Source organism: Zea mays, chromosome 9, assembly GCF_902167145.1.
Source record: "Zea mays cultivar B73 chromosome 9, Zm-B73-REFERENCE-NAM-5.0, whole genome shotgun sequence".
NCBI classification, from domain to species: domain Eukaryota; kingdom Viridiplantae; phylum Streptophyta; class Magnoliopsida; order Poales; family Poaceae; genus Zea; species Zea mays.
Window position 1 is genome coordinate 153,273,871 of NC_050104.1, and position 21,468 is coordinate 153,295,338.

Consider the following 21,468-nt stretch of genomic DNA (forward strand, 5'->3'; position numbering starts at 1 on the left):
ATACTTCACTTTACCATTTTTACGTGGGAACTTGAGATTATCTTCTATTAAATGCTTATTAGTATTAATTTACTTGCAATTTCGTGGTCGAACAAGAATATTTTTTGATAACCAATTAATGCATTATCCGACAAGTATCCGATATCCGATCAAATAATATCCGTATCTGTCACTTATCCGCCCGGATAAATATCCGGTCCCTGTATCCGTATCCGTCCCGTTTCTAACTATCCGTATCCGATCCCGAATCCGTTTTAAATACATTAGGGTAGGATACAGGATGAGCTAATATCCGTCCGTATCCGCCCGTTTTCACCCCTATCTGACATGTTCTGCCACCGACGGTCGTACAAGCTAAAAAATCATTTTGATGCGGCACTAGAGGCGTTAGTATGAACAACAAACAACACACACTGACGCTTATAAGCCACGTTTCGACGCTTTCAGTGGCCGATATGGCACTAATCAAAAAACCCCATAGCAGCGCCTGTGTCCCAGCGGTTTATGCAGCCCAGTGGTTCGTGCGGCCCAACAGTTGGTGCGGCCCATTGTGCAGCCCAGCCTACGGCGCCTGTCATCTTCGGTGTGGTGGTGCCCTCCACTCCACGACGGCGCGCCGCACTCTGCCCACGACCTCGACCTCCTCCCCCATGACCACGACCATGCGCCGTTTCAACCTCGGCACTTCTGCAGAACCGTCCACGCCCCGCATGCCCGCATCCTCCACCTCTTCCCGTCCAACTCCGTTCCCACCTGGCCTAGAACTGCAGACGGCCAAGACTGGCGATGCTTCTCAGATCCATGCTCATCACCGCTCGCTCACCTACCTCCCAGTACCTCCTCCTTCCGTAATAACCTGGCGTGCAGCGTGGTGCTCCTCGGCACCGCCGCCACCTACCCCAACAGCGGGCGCTCTGACAACGGCGACCGTGGCGGTGCAGGTGTAGGGGCTGGGGAGTTTGTGCCCTGCCGGATCCAGTTGATCGCAGAGGTTTCCCTCGCTAAGCTCTTCGCAGACTTCGGTGCGTGCGCTCGAGTTCCCCTTTATCCATCCTCCCCATGAATCTAACCGTAGCTGCCTTCCTCTCTTCTCAGCCAGCCCAGTCGACACGTCTGCGCTGATGCAGCAGAACTCGCCTCCCACCTTGTCCAAGTCGCCCGTGCCGGAGAGGGAGACCATCCCGCCGCAAGAGACGCTAGGCGGCGGCGACGACAACATAGATCCCGTCGATCCACGTGAGAGTGTTACAGGCTCCGAGGAACCCGGCTTGCCAGAAGCTGCCGTTATGAGGAAGGACATGGCGGCGGTTTCCAACAAGGATGGCTTGCCCACCAGGAAGGATGACGACGAGGATGCAACGTCCGAGCCCACCACCAAGCCATGTATGTACTAATATCACCTCTCTTTTCCCTTTCCTTTTCCTTGCATTAACAAATGGGAACCTTTTTTATTTATCGCACAACACAACTTTAAATGGAAGCAAGGCAGTGGCAACAAACGATCCAAAATTTTAATAAAGTTCTGTAATTGCCAAAAAAATCTTGTTAGCTGGCAAAATAAACTTTCGACGTTAGAACATCAGTAGCAAATTTTGTGTAACGAGTAGATCCGATTCGCAAGCTCGGAGATTTTTTCCATTCAACCTGGACGGTATGAATTATACTCATTAACGGCAAAGGCGTGTTTTTTGGTGGGGGGTACAACTTTTGGACAAAATTTCAGAAGTTCTGACTAAGCATACTTCACTATGCGTGCAAATACACTGCATCAATAAATAATGTAATTTGTTGTTTCTGAATAATTTGTTTCAAACATTATGCATCATGGTTTCGGGTGGAAGATCAGATGAACCTGTCAAAAAAATTGAAGATCATGAACATCTGTCGTGTATCTATTTTTTCAGAATAGCGAAAATCTGAAGGAAAAAATATCAAGTATGTTCTGGTAGATTGCTGAACTGGTGTAGCAGTGCATCATTTTTTCGTTGTTAGTAAGTTGTAACCGCCTATTGAATAATAATTTGCAGATATTTTTTTAAGAAGGCTTTAAGACAAAATTTAGTTACGAAAGAATTCAATCGCATAGTGGATTACTATCTCTCTTAGATAATTGCTCATTCTGTCAGGTTCAGAACTCAAATCTCTATCTCATACTAGGAGCCATACCGACTCTTTCCTTCTGTTTTTTACGGGATGTGCTACCTATTCAGTAGTAATTTATAGGAGGTTCGGCAATTGGCACAGTGTGTGAATCTATGCCCCTCTCTTCTTTTCATTCTATCTATTAAGCCTTATTACCTGACGAAATTTCTCCCTAGAAGGTGATGTATATGCTAGACCATGCATTTTTAAAAAATTCTATGTTACATTGGATATGGTTGATGCCTAAGTGTCAAGTATCAGTTGGTCGACATTTGTATTGGCGTACATGCTAAATGCAGATACTTGTTCATATGACAGTAGATACTATGTTTTTAATCCTTGAATGATGATTAAGCCCTTTTTGGATTGTATACTTTCGTTGCTGATCTTTCTTCGATACATCATGTTCACGTCTTCGTGACCAATTCTTAAACTAAAGTTACGTAGTTTGGCGATGGGCTTCCTAACTGTGATATCATTGTCCAACATGTTCACCCTTTAAATAGACCTAAACAGTGACATCCAATTTAAGCATGGCTTTTAAGACTTTGTACCTTTCTTATAGGTGACTGGCATAACAAATCAATAACTTGAGATACATTTCACAAGCTTAGTCCCATAGGTTGTAACAGATAATGTGCTAATGTCCAGCATGATGAGTTTCTATGAGCACTAGCTGTGCTGAGTTCATGTATGAGGGGCACCCTCCTCGAGATCGGCATGTCCTACTCTAGGGCCTCCAGTGTGCAGCTCCTTGGAAAGGTAACAAAATTGGTATTCCTTGTCCCAGAAGCATTCCCCTATTGTATTCAGTTGTTAATGTTTATGTTGTTTTTAAGTCCCAACTAGGATATCTCAAATGTTTAGGGTTGTTATGCTGGCTTTAAATGATCTTCAATACTAAGTTTAGCCATGCGTTTTGCAAGCTGCTCATAACATGGAATGGTTTTACATTCTAAGATTTCTATTGCTTGCAGGTAGGTTACTGACTGCACTTGTTTGTGAATACTTGGAGTGACCACAACTAAGTCACACAATGAAACTTTACTTTCCAGAGTGTAACCTGGTAACTGGTGACCATTCATAATATTTCATTTTTATATTTTGGATATCAATATCCATTAATATGTTTCCCCGTTTTGTTTGTAAATCAGCCGGACTTCTGATAGAATGAACTGAAAGACTTCTCTAACAAAAGTGAAGCTGAGGGGAGCAAGAGTGCTAAAAGTAGTCCAATGTTTTTAGATGTTCTCGAATGTTATCTGAAATATGAGGTTTATCTCTTGCTTGATCAACAATAGAAGCAAAAAATCATCCTGTTGTATTTCATTCTGGTTGTGTTTTCTACAGGAGGAATCCAATGGGAAGCGGTGCAGATCGACCAAGCGCGGTGGCACGAAGGACAACCCGAGAATGGTGGAAAGAAGCAGGGGAAGGACAACGCAACGAAGCCCCCCTAGCTGCCCAAGGACTACATCCATGTCTGGGCAAGGCGTGGCGAGCAAGGCATGGCGAGGCGATGGACTGTCACAACCTCGTGGAGAGGGTACATTTCCCTAAGGCTCTGTTGCACTATTATTTCTTTGCATCGTCATCCTTACTGGCTACAGAGATTCGTGTGTTGAGTTTTTTTTCCTTGCTTCTTATGTATAATTCATGTGAGAAGGGAGAAGATTAGCTAGCAGATGAAGCCGCTGCAGGATCTCGTGCCGAGTTGCAACAAGGTAACCGAGAAGACACCCTCACTCACTCACTCAATTAACATCAGGCACTTGTTGTCACTCGAGTAGTTTGGTGTGCTGCTCAGGTTTGAATTCAGAGTAAAATGTTTCTCATTTTGGGTGGTGGGCAAGGCAGTGATGCTCGATGAAATCATAAACTATGTGTAGACCTTGCAATGGCGAATCAAGGGATAGTTACACATCGAGGCTTTTCGAAATGCTACTCTTCTGGCTCCCTCCTGGTATGCCCCTATCCACTTCCTCCATTCCACCTTTCAGAGGAAAGCATTTGCCTTTTGGCCCTTTGATTATTGTGTGGTTTCAAATTAATTTATTCATTCATACCCAACTAGGTCGAAGGTAAATAGAAAGTCGCTGGTTTTTGTTAAACCTGGATTGCTATGGCTATCGATGTTACTTGAACCTCTGGTACTAGGATCCTCAGTCCTCATATTCCGCTCACTAGATTTCTGCTATTGATTCAATTTCCTTCCATTCAATAAAATCCATGTGTGTGATTGTTGCCCTATGTTAATTTGAGGCCAAGGAAGTGAATGGGTGAAAATGATTTTGTCTATTATCACATGATTTGGTTTTTTACAGCATACTCTTACAACACTTCTTGTGCTATTATATTATTTTTGCCCCCTTATAATTATGTTAGGTTAGATCTTTATATGCACCAAGGCCGCACTTAATTAGGAACAGAACACACTTTCCTCTTGTGCACACACTTCAAACCAGTTAGAGAATTTTGTCTTTAGTACAACAATGGTTCTTTAATTTAATTAACCTTGGTTTGGCTAGGAATTCATACATTCAAAAAACTTGGAACTTGATAACTGGTTTGTACCAACTACCTTAGCTTTCAAAATTTCGAGTCTCTAAGTCCCTATACAATAAATTTTGAAGATTTGATGGATTTATATATCTGTGTATCTATGGAGCATTCAAATATCTCACATCTAAAATGAATTGTTACATGTATTCTTGTAGTTGACTTTGCTGCACTCCTTGTCCTTTGGAAATTATGATACTAAAATTTTATTTCCTTATTATTTGGTATTTGTCGGGTATGGAGTATATATCGTCTGTAGATTAACCCTGATCAAATCATGGCAGCCTCAAAAAATCTTCTTCTGGAACATTGAATTTCAAAGGTCACAAGTGTGTCGCCGAAACAGAAAAAATTGAGCCAATCTTTACCTAACTAAAGCCCACTGAAGCAGCTGTTGTTAGACACTTTAGCCATCTAAATATAATCGCTTGATGATGGATATAGGTACTCAGCAACATTACTTACTTGGTTTAGTCATTTTAGATAGCTACTCTCATACTACATAAAAAGGAGAAAAATGATCTATAATTGTTGCTATAACTGAACTTCCAAACATCCGGAAAAGTCCTAACACACGTGTCTAATCACTATCATCCAGTTCTAAAAGAGATAAAGGAGTCAAAAGACCACAACAAAAACTCCCCTAAAATTTGTGTAGAATAAGGTCGTTCTTCATGCTGATGCCGTGCACGGTTCGTATGACAGTTGCAGTCATCTCAGGTGTTGTTCTATGGTCTACCTTACTGCTCCGAACTATGTTTTTTCTCTATTTTTCATGTGAATGTGATGGTTTCTGCTTCAACTATGCTTTTGTTCTAATTTTCATGTGAATGTGATGGTTAGTTCCTATATAATGTTAAATATATTCGAAGTGATTAACATATTCTCATGTTCCAAGTTTTGTAGGAAGGAGTTTCATTTTCACACTACATAACTTGCGAAGCACGATTTTATCTTTGAGTCCAGCAATAGGTACATGTAATTCTGGGGGGGTTTCGGGGCGGTGTGCTGGTCGCTGACGAGTCTATTAGTTTCAGTGTTCCCTTTGACACCTGCTCGTGACGGTGTTGTAAGGAAATGTAGAGAGGATTTGGTTGAGATGGATTATTCAACTCGCTTCGGTTTGTCATCTGTACTTTCTAGGCATAGTTCAAACGCTCCAGTTTGTTGATATTAAGAAGCTATTGACCTGCTAATGCGTCAAACTTTGGTCTTAATTAATATATCCATTTCTCCTAAATCTGTGGGCCATGAGGGGAATTGATTGCAGTCTTGTTAGATTTTATGATATTCTTATACAAAACCTCTGATTGTGGTCTTGTTGCTGTCATAATCTCACCTACATCTACGTTGTTGGTGTGCAGGCTAAGCAGTTGAAGAATGTGAATGAACACAAATGTCAAATCTATGGTGACACTGTCGGGTTCTTAGCAACAGGCGATATTTTTGTTGCGTGCAACGAATGTGCCTTCCCTGTGTGTCGGTCACGCTATGAGTATGAGCGCAAAGAGGGGAATCAATGTTGTCCTCAATGCAAAACTAGATACAAGAGGCACAAAGGTCTGTTTCTTGTGTACATACTGAGCTTACTCAATACTTTGCAAGTTCAAACTGCTTGATGAAATCTGTTACTGGATATTGCAAACATCTGTTTAAATTTTCTAATGGAAAATAAATTATGCACATCATCACTATGTGGTCTTTAAAATCTCCATGTTCAAATTTAGGAAGCCCTCAAGTTCGGGGAGATGAGGAGGATGGAGTTGATTTGGACAATGAATTAAACTATACAGTATACACAAGGCAATGTCCAAGGGCCTGTGTTGCAGCTGTGGGGATAAGGGGAGATGTTGACATCTCTTCGTATTCTCGACATGAACCCCATCACTAAATTCCACGTCTAACAACTGGACAACAGGTATAACAACATACATAAAGCCACTATACAATGCCAGACAGATCCTTACTGAGATTTTGGTCCTATAATCTTATTAGAATTAATTATACTGTTGAAGGTTGTTCTTCCACTTTAGCCATATAGTGTGAAGCTTTAATGGAACCAACTGGTTCACTGCCTCACTGGTGGAGTTGTAGTCCAATGTTCTTGGTTGCTTGTAGATGATGAAGTCCATATACAAGAAAAGTTGGGTGCTCCCATCTATTACCAGATACATGTATGACAAATTCTATTGTTTTTAACTCTTGTGATCATCGTCATATACTGTGAATTTATTGCTTCAAGTAACTTATTTTTTTCATATTCAATGTGCTCATTGTATAGAAGAATGTCACTTACTGCATTTCAAGTTTTCACAGCCTATTTGTTTCCCAGTTCTCACTGGACCTACTTCATACCTATACTTCCATTATATTTTGTTTATTTTTTATATACAAATGCAAAACTGCTCGGGTTAGCAACAAAATCATTTTAAAATGAAGCAACAGATCATGGTCAAGCATCCAAAATTACTTTAACTTATTTTATTGGGAAGGGCGAAGAAACCAGATATTGGTTAGGGCTTTGGAAAGATATGACGATTGCAACTAAGCAAAAAGAATTGGAACTTGGCTAGCGTATTGTTTTGAGATTTCACATTGCAGTATAATTTGATTTGTTCCAGTGTAGTTCTGTATTGGTTGTTTGCAAAAAAAATAGTGAGATATTGAGGTTGATGATAATGTGTTGTTCTTTTTCATGTAATCGTTGTGCACTAACGTTTTATTAATGAGCATCTAACTATCATATATAGAAGCCTGCGTGATATTGATGATTGCAATGTAGTGGTGAAACAAATAGATTAAAATAACAAAATTTACATGACCAGAATCACCAATGAATTACGAAAACTTTTAGTATAACACACGCACATATATATAATCATGATATTATATGTTCCTGTCGCAACGCACGGGCACTCACCTATTAAACCAGAAAAGTGATAGAAACAAATGACTTGTAACTATTGTTTCATAACTTGCATAAATTAATTGTTCTGTCTGGGGTTGCTGACCGCCTGACCATTGCACCTTGATATTAGGATGCCATTCGTAAATGGTAATGACCGCTACCATGCTTATGACAAAAATATGAATACCTTTATGATGGTGTACTTTAAAGAATGTGCCCCTGTTATCCCGGATTTTCTCTTGTTTAACATAGATTTGATTCTAAGTTGTAGAAAGTATGTATCACATATAGATAGTGTTTCCTGTAGAAAATTTCCCCTGCACTGATTTTACTTTTCACTTTTTAGTCTTCTGGTTTATAACATACATTTTTCAGTAACTATCTCTTCTTGCAGCACTGGTTGCACTGTACCTTTACCCTTTCTTGAACACTGTCTACAAAACAAGAGAGTATGAGTTCTTGAGGCTTACCAGCCTGGGTGTGATCGATGCTCTTGTGAAGGTAAGAAATTTAAGACAACTAAGAAGGGCTATAGATTTCTATTGGAGTGTCGGGAGGTGTGTAGGTTATCAATTTGGAATTTTGGATACATATTCCAGTCTTGCTGATTAAATAATCTAACTGAGATTTTAAATCCTGTGCATCCCTATGTAAACATCAATAGCTGTTTGAAGATGTGACAGTGATGTATTTTGATGAAGGCTTGAAATTCATTTGTTTTTCTTTTATAGCAGATATATTTTTAAAAATAAAGCTCAACCTTTTTCCTGGGAATATATATAGTTCGATGATCATGAAGTCAGTTGTGTTTCTGCTGAGTTATGAAATGATTCCTTTGTGTCTGTGTGCTATTAATATGAGCAATGAGCTTTCGAAATGGTATTTACCAACCTACTCGACCATTAATGAAAACACAATTAATCTTTTATGTTTTCTCTATGCCGACTACTCAATTAGTGCGCTCCTTTCTTGTTCTATTCTCCATATATCGTGATTGCTATTTGAGATATCAAGCTATTTCAGTGATCAGAACTGGAGATGATCAAGTGGTGAGCTATTAACTTGCTCTAATGTCATGATTGGAGTTAGTTATTCTCCTATGATTCCTAAGTCTTAAGCCTCTAATGATCCTATCTTTATCCTTGTGCATCATATTCTGAGCAGCAATATACTAAACAATAGGTGCCATTGTTTCTCTTTGAAAATCTTTATCCTAATTTATATGCTTGAGCTTGGGTCAGGAATTATAGTGGTCAGTTTAGATATCTATGGATTTTTGACATCTCCCTTCGTTTTTATTTAGATATCATATTTGTCTTAGTGCACAGACAAGGATGAGATTAACGCTGAGTTAATACTTGTTTTTTCTGCTCCGTGCAATTGATGCTGCATCATACTCAGTACTCACGCTCGCATGCTCACCTGCATGCAGATTTAATTTTTCGTGGAAGGAACAGAGGGAGTATTAGTCAATAAACAGCAAATTTATAGACATTTATATTTTCTTGGCTCCTGGACTAGAGTTTTAATGTTGCATTTAGTTTATGGGGTACCTGCTTTTTCTCTAACTTTAACCTGATTGTATGCTACCTTCCTGAGGTGTAAGATATTCACTTACCATACTGTTGTTTTGCAGCCGGTTGTTAGGAAGTGCACCGAAATGTTGAGTCGAGCAATTTGCATATCTGGCGGCGATTTTTATGTACGCAGGTTTCATAAGGATGGACCTATTGTTTGGAGGTTGTTGGCTTTATCTCCATTCCGACGTCTGTCAAAGATGGATGAAAAAGCAATCATTTTACCATATAGGGATACCTCACTTAACTCAGAGGAACCTATGGCTGAGATCTCTAGCCAAAAGATTCAGATTGCAGTCCTGGACATGATCGCTGCAATATCTTCGAACAAGAGAAATGTTGTTGCACTAGAAAGCGTACTAAAGAAGGTCTGTGGCCTTGTGGTAGGCATTGCCTACAGTAGTTTGACAGGTTTGCAGGAAGCTACTATAAGGGCATTGGCAGGCCTTGCCTGCATGGATGCTGATCTTGTCTGGCTTCTCCTTGCAGATGTGTACTACTCACTAAACCAAAGGGAATCTTTACTTCCCGACCAAGATCTAGCCCTGGTATCAGATCTTTTGCCCCCTCAAGTGTCTTCGAGAGAATACCTCTTTGTACAGTATGGAGGTGAGGGTGTCAGGTGTGATGTAGACCCCTCATCTGTTTATTATGTGTTCAGAAGGATGCAGGGTGTGTGATCTTGTGCGACCTGAAAATCAGGTAGAATCCACAGCTTTCCATCTATATTGACATGTTTCTCTTTCACATTTCATTACTTAAGAATTCTACTTTTTTCAGGTTCCTAATACTGTGTATTTGTAATCTTGCTGAGTTTTTTTGGTCATGCTAGCACCCTGTGTCACACATTGAATATAATATCACCTGCTACAAAGAATGGTAAACTTTTTCATACGTGTTCTCGCACTGAAAATCATCAAGGTTGGTCACATGTCTGAAGAATGATTATGACAAGTCTTTACCACTTTGACCATAATTATATTAAGGTAGAAGTAGTGTGCTTTCTTCATTCCGCATATCCACTATTAACCTTATAGATATCTGTACATTGTCGTTGTACCATATGTTTTGGTGAATCTCGTCTAACCTCGAGTACCCTTGAAATTTTTCCAGCAAACATCAGGACTCATGATGACAATGAAGGATGTGATGAGTTTGTGTCTGTTAACCATATAAGGTTGCACGTTAAGCATGCCCCTGACTTGCCGGACGAGCAGCAAGACTTTGGGACCTAGATTGGCTAAGGCACTAAGAATAGAATAGCTTTTCAAGAAAAGAGAGACAACAACTAACACTGTACTATGTAGGGGTGAAATAGCTAGATTAAGATAATAAAATTTATATATAGCTAGGATCATAAATGGATTACGAAACATTTTTATCTTAACAATATAACACATGTTTATATATAAGTTATTATAGTATTATATATTTCCGTTGCAACGCACGGGCACTCACCTAGTAAGCAAAGAATTCAGGGGTGTGATCATTTTTGGCCGTGGGGACACTCCGAAGCAGCATGTGGACCTGCTGCACCAGCAGCTGCTTCCTCACTCAGGTATTTCATTCCGTCCACAACAGTACAGCACAGTGCATCGATCTTGAAATCAAAATCCAACAGCGACACAAACCGAATATAATCGACACCACCGCTCGCTCACGACGCCAGGGTGGTGCTGGGGCAGTTGTCGACGCCGCAGGCCAGAACGTCGCGGTAGTCGCGGGAGATGGTGAAGTGGTCGTGCACGCTGCCATCCCGGCTCTTCTTGTACTCCAACAGCAGCCTCGTGTGGTTGAACGCCGTCAGCTTCACGAACCCAAAGTCGCGGTCCCGCACGTGGCTCCATCGCGCCCGCGCGGCCGTGTAGTCGGCGAGGCTGGCGCCGCCGCCGCCCACCACGACGTGCGTCGTCGCCGTGAAGGCGCCGGCGTAGAGGTCGGACCCCTTGGCCACGCACGCGTTCTGCGTTCCACACACCCGATCCGATCCGGCCAGAGTGATAAGTCTTCTACAGAATGAGCGTCAAGTACCTAGCGACGAGAAATACAAGTCGAGAAGAACAACCTCATATACTGGGCAGGTCCGTTCGTAGCCGTGGACGTGGCCGTACATAGCGATGTCGACCTTGTACTTCTGCCAGAGTGGCTGAAGGCTCTCACGGCCCATGGGCTCCTCGGTCGTTCCTTCGTCGGCGTAGAAGGTGGCCGACGAGTAACCCAGGACACGGTGCGCGAGGAAGATGAGCCATGGCTGTTTCTGCCTATCAACAGATGACAGGCAGTGCTCGATGAACCTGTACTGCTCCGTTCCTGGCCTCCAGTCCAACTCGGTATTGGCTACGCAGAAACGGAACATTCCGTAGTCCGTTGAGTACCTAGAATGATAAGCTGATGTTCGATGAGAGATTCTTACAGAAAAAAGTTGGAAAATACTGTAACTTTCTAGATGGACAGCGATGCTCCATCAACAAATAGCTTCAATGCTGCATTTGTTAACTGCCATAAGTATTTGTTTTTGACTTTTTTGCAGGTGTCATGAGTAGTGAAATTTCAACCATATCAGCTTCATCAAACACCATAAAAGGTTGTTAATGTCCTCTTTTGCCTGTCTATTCTATATTCAGAAACGGATTCTCTATTTCCCTTATTTTAGTTGAACCAGAAATATCTTTGTATTTGACCAGCAGTAGCTTCATGTTTAATTTCATACCAGAACTGCTCACGGTTTTCTGCTGGCACGTAGAACATATTCTGAGCTGGTACCCCGCATTCACCACCTGAGTCAAGATTTCCATAGAAAGATCCTGATCCAGGCCAATCTCTTTCGTGGTTACCACTGCAACCACAAATCAGTAGCATCAGAAACATATAAAAACTGTATCATTTCATTATTTGATCTGTTGTCGAATTGGAATCCTGGACGAACCTCCCAACCATGTAAGGCACAGTAGAAGCAATGGGCTCAACCTGTGCGGTGAATTGGTCCCATTGTGAAAGATAGCCATTGGCATATGTGATGTCTCCAATATGGAAAACTACATCAATGTTCTTCAAGTCTTTAATTAGCTGGTTTGTTGTGTTAAGTGAACCAGGCTCAAAGTCATTGAACTCATTTGAACCATCAACCTCAGCCTGATAAAAAAATGCCAACTTTCGTGTCAAGCAGTTAAAAGAAATTCCATCTACTTCTTTGGAGGAATCGCTTCCTCCTGTACTAATAAGCAAACAAAATTAAACACAGTAGCAGACCACTAAATCTCCTTTTTTTTCTTTCTTGTTAGTTTGACTTGAGATTAGAAAAGGTCCTAATGTTTCCAGCACCAAACAAAATTAGCAATGAACATACAACATTTTGGTGGATAAGTTCTTAGGTAAGGAGAAAGCAGATGTTGAAGGTCGAGAGATGCTAAACTGGCCTACTGCAAATAGCTATTCAGCAGGCATCGATCTAATAATTATATTGCATGTTTGCATAGGATATCGAAAGGACAAGTATCTTGAAAACTATGACATAAAATTCGTACCTTGCCCATATCCCCCAAAATTACAACACGTTGCAAAGAGTCTTCCCCGGGATAAGGAGGTGCTTTGAAGCTATACTGATGTCCCCAAACTATAGAACCATTAAAAATGCGATGACCAACTTGGTATGTGTACCTGAAAATTGAAATCATATGTAACTCTTGATGCCCCTTGCAGTAGCACAAATGAATGAGCAATAGGAAAGAAATGAAGATGCAAAAAGGTTGCATGAAATTCAATTACAAGAGATTGGGCCATAAGTCCTTGAGAAAACTTGTGTGTATGAAACCAGGATCACGCCAACCAACTGTCCTTGCAGGAGGACCTGACATAGAGCCATAAAAGTACATAACAATGAATTAATGATTATGTTTTTATTAGGTTCCATAGCAATGTCAATGGCTCATTGGGTTTCAGGAAAAGTGAAAACAGCAGTCAAACTTAGTTTCGGAACACCGAACATGGAAACACTAAATTCAAAGCATAGGAACTGTTGGACATTGTAATTTCATCCTAAGATAGATCCATACATTGCAGATAAAAATTGAGGATATTACTCTCTATTTTTTGAAGGATAAAATATGAAAATTACTAACCACACATGGTGTCGCGACTGAAAGTAAGGGTGCCTGCAGGAGAAAGGGTTTGGATTTGCCCTTCTATGCCCCATCTGACAAATGGTGTAGCCTCATTGGTACCATAGCCACTTGTCCATGTCACTGTTATCTAGAGTCACTAAAATCAGTAAAAAAATTGAAGATACAATGCAATTTCATTCCTGAAAGCAGTTGTGTTCACTTTTCCTTTAAAAAACTTTTATAACTAAGAACAAATTCTAAAGATAAGCTAAGAAATGTTCATCTAAATAAGGACTAACTGAAATGTCCAAAGTTCTTGTTTTTGTGTTACTTTAAATGTATCTACAAATTATAATTTGATTAAAGGGAAATGTTACTTGCAACTACAAAAAAAGTACATTAGAGAAATGGTCAAAGTCTATAACATATTTGCATTCAATGCTTTTTACTTTGTGGGTCATACAAAACAAAGTTGATGTTTCCTTCATACTTACAAGAAAAAAATTGAAACTGAAACTTACTTCGTTCCAGGATTTTCCTTGTGCTAACCGCGGGTACACCGGAGTCTTTGGGTTGATGAAAGTAACACTCTTTGAGTGGGCGATGAGCTTCGGCTATTACATGAAAAACGCAGAGTCATGCTAAAGCACATACTACATCGTGGTATGCAGACTAAACTGAGAATGGTACAAAAATGACAGCAATATTAGTGACCCAAAAATATAAAACACAATAGTACTAGTGTGTCAGCGCATGTTTTCTGTCTTACAATGACATGAAGCTCTCTTGCGTGTTTGAGTTAAAAAACAACCTAAACTCTAAATCAAAATGGCTCTCTATTGTTTTTAAAGAGACAACAAGGTGCTCATTGCTAAAAATCTAGGCAAGACTTTTACTAGCATAGCATGTGTAGTGGTGTACTGGTGTGTGACATCTAGAACTCTACAGTTGGAATTTGACTGTAGAGGTTGTATATGGTTCGTATTTTCTGACAACGGACAAGCAAATTATTATAGTAATTATAAACAAAAACACCTCAGCGAAGGTGCGTCCAGCAATAAAAGGATATGCCATGCTTAGTTAATAATTGTGTTCAAGGTGGGTTACAATTGTCTATTAGGAGAAAAGATGAATTCGATTAGGATGTACAGTACTGATAGCTTGCATATCAAACGAAAAGGTTCACATTTTTGAAACCCTGCAGTTCAATAGATTGGTTCACGAAAAGAAGAGCATTTATCACATACATTCGACAGGCCTCCAGAGAACAATGCAAAAGAGAAACCCTCTCTCTGATTTATCAGCTGAAGCCTCAACGATCCCTTTCCAGTGTTTCCATAATCACGATTCGTGTAGTTTGCGAATTGGAACTGCCGAAATATGAAGCCTTCATCAGGTGTATGTTCAGATAAGAGTAACGAAGATACCTAAGCTTCACACGGAGAAAGCTAGCAGGAAACAACCCAACCTTGATAGGAGCTGTGCATAAAAGAGGGGGCTCCACCCATTCATTCTCTGGTGGACAAATGGAATCACTGACAAACCCAACGAAGCAAAATACACAATATCAGTCCAGCTTCGCATTTAGCAAAAAAGCCTGCAGTAGCAAATGGTGTATCAGTTTATACTTGAAATTAGCAGGGGAGAAGACTCCAATCCAGTCATCCTTCGAGGGCCTGGGGTTACTATATGTGACGGTCACCCATTCTCTGTCCTCCCCCTGCAACAAGCAAAGCAGCCGATAATCTGATTGCAGCAGAGGGAACCATTACAAAGGGCAATGGCCCAACATATAACCCTTGTGCTGCAAATTTAAGTCTTATTTGGACATTCGAGTATTGAGCGAGCATATTTCTAATGATGAATTGCAAAAAATTAGCCCCGAATTGGGAAGGAAGCTCTCAAACTACTGTGCACGCGTCCTCGGAAGAGCTTAGAGCGCCTCGAGCCCACGAACTGATGCGTCCAGCGATCACTCGAATTAGCCTGAGGCGCCAGCGTTTCAGAGGGCTCACCTCCCGGCCGAGAAGGGCCGGCGAAGCGTCGACGAAGGCACCCGGCTGGGGCGCAACGGTGGCGCGGTGGATGGCGATCCTCGACAGCGGCTGCTCGCCACCTCCCGCCGCGGCGGCGCCGGCGATAAGAGCGACCAGCGCATACACAGTCACCGCCGCCGCCGTTCTGGGCAATGACAGCATCCTGCTCGGTTGCGACCAGCAGACGGACTTCTCTCGCTTTCTGTAAACCATTTTTGTGGAATAAAAGCGAGCCAATAGATTATGGAACCAAAGAGTGACGTCTAAGTTACAGATAGGGGAGGGCCTGACCTGACGTGCGAATTGTGCGAGTGCGACCATGTACAAAACTAATGGCGGATCTAAAGGCCCCCAAAGAAGTGAATTCCAGAAACCCGAGCCGAGCTAACTTATGGCCTGTTTGAAACACGAGGACATATCATGTGCAATCACTTATCCTGGTGCAAGCGTGCAATCAAGCGATCTGGTGTATCCGATCTAGATCTAATGATGATTGTTATTTTATATTTAACCCATTCCACCTAAAATATAGTATATGTCCTCTTGAAACACAGTACAATCGCAAATGCCAGCCACCTCGATGTCGACGGACATGCCTACTGAAATCAAAGACTCAGAACCTATTTCATCACAAAGATAACTTTTATTGCAATGGATCTCCAGTTTCATATTCGGGGTAAGCATCGATGTGTCATACTCAGTTAAGCAACGGAATATCCAACGTATTTGGATCTGATCTAGGCCAGACAGGTGATTGCTGGAGGTTTAATTGAATATCCAGAGTATTCGGATCCGATCTAGGCCAGAGTGCCAGACCGGTGATAACTGCAGGTTCTAGGCCAGTTCGGTGATATCTCGAATTCGAACATGTCAAGGAGAAGCCGAATCGAAAATTTCCATAGCACGTGCCCAGCTATTTTCCTCAATTAAAAATGGTGTTTCCATACGAGGCGTGACCTTAGGCTTATTACAGAAAGTAATTTTGCATGATAGTGGATACAAAAAAAGACATAGGCTTGAACAATTGTATAAAGCCCACATATGTTAGACTTCAGCAACAAACATCAACGCTTTAAAAAATCATCATATCTGAGACAAAACTCCATGATGTTCATTTTTAGTGACACATGGATTTATTCTTGTACCTCGTGGTTCATTCATGTAAATGGATCTGTCACACCTAGATTTAAGGACAAACCGGATGCGAATTAAATATGCGTTAGGATCAAGTATGATGACTCATTATAAGAATGTCACGTCTTTATTATTTAATAGAAGTTCTATACAAAATAATAAATAATTACATTATATTACGACAACAATTCCCGCAGCGAGAGTGAGCTCATCGCAGCACCGAGAGACGACGGTCAAGACCTCTCACAAACTCATTGCGGCATCTTGCATGCTCATCATCTTGTGGTACTTGTTCTTGACCTGGGGTAAGTACAGCAATAGTGAGCTCACATACATTTGTGGAGTAATGTACATGAGCTCTCATGTAAAGTGTAAGGCTTGCCAATGAATATAATTAAAGTTGAGCGTTGCTTTCAACAAGTTGATTAAAATTTTATTTGCAGTTACTAAGTATAAATAGTTACCATCTCAATTTAATAAGATATCACAATTAATAAGAAATCTCAGAGTGCAATGCAAATGACAGATTAAGTTTAATTCTATAAGTTAACCATCTGAGTGTTCGAGCCACTCATGACCGTGAGCATACTGATATAACAGTTTTACACTCTACAGAGCTTGTGCATCTTTACCCACAAGCCGTGATACTCATTTGCTACAGGGTCATGAATCAGATACATCTCTACCTAAGAGACAAGGCAGGGTAGCACTACGAGGCCTTTCAAAGTTCCACTAGTTCGAGAAAACCCGCTACGGTGTCACGAAGAAGGAAGCATATAAATCCCTCGTCCGAAAAGCTTTACAGACAGTTCGACCCGAGGACCTCCATATACTCTGCAGCGACGTGCTACCCGCTTGCCCATTTCGAATAAGGTAATCTCTCCCTAACTTTTCTAATTACTTGGCCAAGGGCGTCCCATTATACCCTTATGGTAGCATTGTTTTCCCGGATGAATCTCCTTCTAGTTAACACAATAATATTATCTTAAACAATAACTAATCCAGCAGTAATAAATAGAACATGATCATGATTTATATATAGCATCAAACCCAAAAACCCAGCTAGAGCAATAGCAATAGCAAGACAATCCTAAAAACTCGAGTCGGGCCGGTAAGCACGGAAAAAGCGGGCCGAAAAACGGGCTAAGAGGACTTAAAGGTAAACGGGTCATGCCGAGCTAGCCCACCGTGCTTAGTTTCCTGTCCAAGCCCGACCCGCTTATTCGTGTCGGACTGATCCAGACCCACATAGAACCGGACCATGCCGAGCTCGGATCAGGCCTAAATAGCGAGTTTCATGTCGAGCTCTCGAACCTCGCACTTATTGGCCATCTATAGGCTAGCCTTTATAGCCCCGCTTGGTTCAGGGTCTGTTTGGTTGGGTTGTAGCTGTGAAAAAAAAGTTGTTGTGGGCAGTTAGCTGTGGAAAAAGCTGTTGTAGGCTGTAAGCTGTTAAAAAGCTAAAAACCGTTTAGTGAAAACCACTAAAAGTCGTTAAAAATTCTTCGATATATGTTTTCACAGTTCCATCCGAAAAGCCACTAAAAGTAGGTTCAGAGGTGCTTTCAGATTTGCACTACGAGAAAGTCAGCTTTTAGAAAAAGTTGCTTCCTAGATCCAGCTCTTTGGTTGACTTTTGGCTTTTAGGGGGCAAAAGTCAAAGTCAAAAGTTAAACCAAACACACCCTCATTCTATTCGGTTAGAACCAAAACCGAACAAAATAAATAAAAATCTCGGTTCCGTCTGTCTTGGATGTATATTTCAGCTCTAGTTTTTAAGAACCGAATTTTCTAAAAAAACAAGGACATCATCGAACTAAATAACCAAACGTCCATGCCTAGTTTTCCTTGTGAGAATTCATGCAGTCCTACAGCAAAGGACAGTGATCTGAGATTATAGAAGCTGGGCTCTGCAAAATACAATTGAGAAAGAGTTGTTCCCAATCCGAGGTGAAGAACATCCTATCAAGAAGTGAGCTCCTGAAGCTCATTTGAGATTTGACCATGTAAACTTTCTCCCAAGAAGTGAAATACCAAAATTCAAAATAGATTCTCCAAGTGGAAAAATGTTTAAAGTTCAGATTGAACAAATGTCATTAATGACGCGTTATATCGCTCAGTTTGGCGGCAGGCATTAGTCACCCCACCAATACAACATTGCTGATCATGTGCAACAATACATATATTGATCATCACCATTCATGAAAACCACCCATTAACCATAGCTGTTTACACTCTTTCTGCAATGTGCCAAGGGTGCACGGCACTATCATTGTCGTTGGCCTGATTATTGCAACAAAGCATGAGAGCAAGTTTCTCAAGGAAAAGTGAAATGAAAGGAGCTGAAACTGAGACTCCCGAGGGAAAAAGCCTTCATGGGAGAGGAACACAAACGGCAAAAGGAAGAAGTCCGCAGTCTCTTCACTACCCCTCAAGGGCCGATGCACCAGATATAATCTCAGTAAGCTCTGTGGTGATGGATGCTTGGCGTGTCCTGAATATAGAAAATGAGGGATCAGTATCTTCTAAATCATGTTTGCTAACGCATGCATTTCATGTGGTCATGTAGCATTACAATATGCTCGCTTAAAAAGGTGCTAGTTGGTGAAAACAAACCTGTTGTAAGTGAGAGTGAGACGATCAAGCATATCGCCAGCATTTCTGCTAGAGCTGTCCATGGCAGACATACGGGCTCCAAGCTCACTGCATGCATTCTCTAGGGCACCATTGTACAGGACCTGCAGTACGCCAGACATGGCAATATATTACAATAAGGGAGACAAAATTATCTAGTCTTAAACCCAAAACCAAATTCATGGAATGTTACACATTTTCCTGTATATTTATACTTCACACAAAATGCTAAAGCAATTGTAAAGTTGTTGCTTTGAACGATAAAGCATAGTTAGTTCTCCCTAGATACTAGACAGAGCTACACGTAACTCCTTAGGCCCAATTTGGGTACTCTAGTATTGAGCTCAATCCACGTGTGTTGAGGTGGATTGAGCCTTAGTGATCATAGACTTACACAAGAAAACTGGAACTCAGCTAGATTCTGCAAAATCTCTGATTTTGTCTCGCCGCCTTCAATCTCATAAGAATCTAGGTCACCCATCTTCCCACCAGCTTCTGATTCTTTTTCTGCAACCTGCTCAAGGAAAGAGCAATAAACAATGAGCAAAATATACGATGTTTTGGATATCGATTAAAGCACTGGTTCACAAGGCTCAGGGCTTCTTACCTCGGGGGAAAGTATTGTTACCATTGTGGGCTTAAACGATATGACAGATTGGAACTTGTTGAAAATAACCCTCAGAGCATCATATTCCACATTTTTCAATATGTCATCCGCGAGCACGGCAACCTGCAATTCATTCAATTGAAAGCATTAAACTTCAGAGCAACAAAGGAAACTATATTTATATAAAAAATGTACTAAAGTGAATGTATTCACAAATTTCATCACAGAAACAATACATTCCTGACATCTAAGGAAGCTAAAGTTAGAACCCAACAACATGCTAAGACATATTTTCATAATCCAAGTGCTACTAAGCAAACGATTGGAAGCACACAAATGGTCAGGTCTTCCTAGCATTAGTTTATCATATACTCAATAGTTTGATGTCACAAAGACTCAGGCACTCAGCTGCTTTGCAAAGAGGATGATCAATTTTTATACTCTTGACTGTTACAGCAGAGAATTTCATTTGGGCCTAGAAGAGTCCAGAATTGCATTGAAGTTAACCGACTAGATATCCTTTTTCTGCACATTCAGAATAGTAGCTTCACAAATTAGTCAAGGAGTTATATAGCCCGGAGAGGCAGAGAACAAACACCACAGCATGATTAGGTGAAAACAATCAGGCATCAAGAAAATAAACAGATGCAAATCTTTTTTGAACTAAAACATATGCAAACCTTGATCTGGAAACTAATAAAAACAGACCTGTGTGTAGTTGATAGGGTTCTTCTGCAGTTCAGTTGCAGTCATTTCAATGCTGTCCTTTGAGTCACGCAACAGCTGAACTTTGCCCTTTTCTCCTAATATAACATACTTGGTTTCTTTTTCTGGACCTGAAAATAGGACGATAAGATTAAATTCACGAACTTGGAACAATATATAAAGATTATATTCATGCCAACCAAGTGAAAAACTACCAGATGTCAATTTGTGAAGGGCCCTGCTAACTTTCACTGATGTTGAATTAATACCACCACAGAGTCCCTTATCAGAGGTAATGGCCACAATCACATTCTTCTTGACGTCAACACCTGTCGAGTCAAAGCAGAAAAAGTTGAAGATCAACATGAGAAAACTTAAGTAAACTTCAAACCTCTGCAGAGCAATGCAACAGCACATGACCAAAAAGTTCAAAAGAATACTATGAGCAAAGGCCATCTGTGTCACACACTCACTACAATTTTTTCTTGATGTGGAAATTTGCTCGCAAGAAGAAATCTTCATCCGATAAACATGAAAAGAACACACTAGTATATAGACTGATTTTGATGAAACGGAACACACTAGTATATAGACTGATTTTGATGAAACGTTGTATCTACAGAAGTATCACACTGTATCTTTTAGTTTCTGATAAAAGCATACAAGAAACATCAATATTTCAACTGATCGACTTGAAATATACTTCCAAGTACATGTTGCAGGAACGATGCCCCTTACATGTAGGGGGAAAAAACTAGTTAAAGAAGCATAGCTTGAACATTTCATGATACTACTAGCAAACCCTGTAATGACTAAATTCAACTAATAAATCAAACTTAAATCTTACAGTATGTTACTGAGCATTATGGGTGACAGATCAAAACAATGTCAAAGAAGCATAACATCAACTACACATAAGACAGAACATATGAAAGTAACTAGACAAAAGAGTATCCAGTGGCTTTGGAAACACCATATATACACATACTAGGAGCATCCCCAAGAAGGGCGGTGAACGGTTGCCACAAGCCACGTGAATTTTCAGTCCTTGTCTGAACTGCCCGGA

At 40.8% G+C, this 21,468-nt stretch overlaps 3 protein-coding genes across 46 annotated transcripts; 1 reads left to right on the forward strand and 2 right to left on the reverse strand.

Annotated features, from left to right (window-relative positions):
- Positions 1-586: 586 nt before the first annotated feature.
- LOC103639439 (beta-1,2-xylosyltransferease XAX1) lies at positions 587-10,615 on the forward strand. 43 transcript variants are annotated; one of them, XR_004852840.1, is made up of 16 exons: positions 603-1,022; positions 1,096-1,383; positions 2,708-2,904; positions 3,120-3,208; positions 3,297-3,416; positions 3,493-3,688; positions 3,809-3,866; positions 3,950-4,105; positions 6,066-6,261; positions 6,429-6,619; positions 6,717-6,875; positions 8,004-8,110; positions 9,246-9,554; positions 9,676-9,888; positions 9,967-10,172; positions 10,300-10,615. XR_004852840.1 is itself a non-coding variant. In XM_020544396.1 (3 exons), the coding sequence occupies exons 1-3, from the start codon at positions 787-789 to the stop codon at positions 1,392-1,394; spliced, it is 396 nt and encodes a 131-aa protein (XP_020399985.1). In that variant the 5' UTR covers positions 587-786; the 3' UTR covers positions 1,395-1,558. The 43 variants fall into 43 exon arrangements, 1 of the variants encoding a protein (XP_020399985.1); XR_004852842.1 differs by having other exon boundaries at positions 9,967-10,107; positions 10,300-10,613; XR_004852846.1 differs by having other exon boundaries at positions 3,996-4,105; positions 10,300-10,613.
- LOC100382011 (putative inactive purple acid phosphatase 1) lies at positions 10,552-15,733 on the reverse strand. 2 transcript variants are annotated; one of them, XM_008660595.4, is made up of 13 exons: positions 15,614-15,733; positions 15,302-15,524; positions 14,915-15,006; positions 14,755-14,821; positions 14,534-14,656; positions 13,808-13,900; positions 13,305-13,434; positions 12,952-13,033; positions 12,711-12,843; positions 12,113-12,318; positions 11,897-12,022; positions 11,252-11,561; positions 10,552-11,149 (listed from the first exon to the last, which is right to left on the reverse strand). In XM_008660595.4, the coding sequence occupies exons 2-13, from the start codon at positions 15,482-15,484 to the stop codon at positions 10,844-10,846; spliced, it is 1,851 nt and encodes a 616-aa protein (XP_008658817.1). In that variant the 5' UTR covers positions 15,485-15,524; positions 15,614-15,733; the 3' UTR covers positions 10,552-10,843. The 2 variants fall into 2 exon arrangements, with proteins under 2 accessions (XP_008658817.1, NP_001168248.1); NM_001174777.1 differs by lacking the exon at positions 15,614-15,733 and having other exon boundaries at positions 10,692-11,149; positions 15,302-15,553.
- A 2,891-nt stretch (positions 15,734-18,624) lies between these two features.
- Positions 18,625-20,721, reverse strand: LOC100274172 (ATP synthase subunit gamma mitochondrial). Its single transcript, NM_001148546.1, has 5 exons — positions 20,618-20,721; positions 19,698-20,533; positions 19,485-19,604; positions 19,073-19,194; positions 18,625-18,950 (listed from the first exon to the last, which is right to left on the reverse strand). The coding sequence occupies exons 4-5, from the start codon at positions 19,167-19,169 to the stop codon at positions 18,649-18,651; spliced, it is 399 nt and encodes a 132-aa protein (NP_001142018.1). The 5' UTR covers positions 19,170-19,194; positions 19,485-19,604; positions 19,698-20,533; positions 20,618-20,721; the 3' UTR covers positions 18,625-18,648.
- Positions 20,722-21,468: the final 747 nt, after the last annotated feature.

What these genes read in the sequence shown, in the direction of transcription:
- LOC100274172 (NM_001148546.1), bottom strand. Translation starts at nt 19,169, where the DNA reads ATGCATGCAGTGAGCTTGGAGCCCGTATGTCTGCCATGGACAGCTCTA. An exon ending in CTCACTCTCACTTACAACAG is followed by an intron (nt 18,951 to 19,072) that starts GTTTGTTTTCAC and finishes TTCTATATTCAG; the next exon opens with GACACGCCAAGCATCCATCA.
- LOC103639439 (XM_020544396.1), top strand. Translation starts at nt 787, where the DNA reads ATGCTTCTCAGATCCATGCTCATCACCGCTCGCTCACCTACCTCCCA. An exon ending in GCTCGCTCACCTACCTCCCA is followed by an intron (nt 834 to 941) that starts GTACCTCCTCCT and finishes GTGGCGGTGCAG; the next exon opens with GTGTAGGGGCTGGGGAGTTT. An exon ending in GGATCCAGTTGATCGCAGAG is followed by an intron (nt 992 to 1,095) that starts GTTTCCCTCGCT and finishes CTCTCTTCTCAG; the next exon opens with CCAGCCCAGTCGACACGTCT.
- LOC100382011 (NM_001174777.1), bottom strand. Translation starts at nt 15,535, where the DNA reads ATGGTTTACAGAAAGCGAGAGAAGTCCGTCTGCTGGTCGCAACCGAGC. An exon ending in CAGTCGCGACACCATGTGTG is followed by an intron (nt 13,034 to 13,304) that starts GTTAGTAATTTT and finishes GCTCTATGTCAG; the next exon opens with GTCCTCCTGCAAGGACAGTT. An exon ending in GTGCCTTACATGGTTGGGAG is followed by an intron (nt 12,023 to 12,112) that starts GTTCGTCCAGGA and finishes TTGTGGTTGCAG; the next exon opens with TGGTAACCACGAAAGAGATT.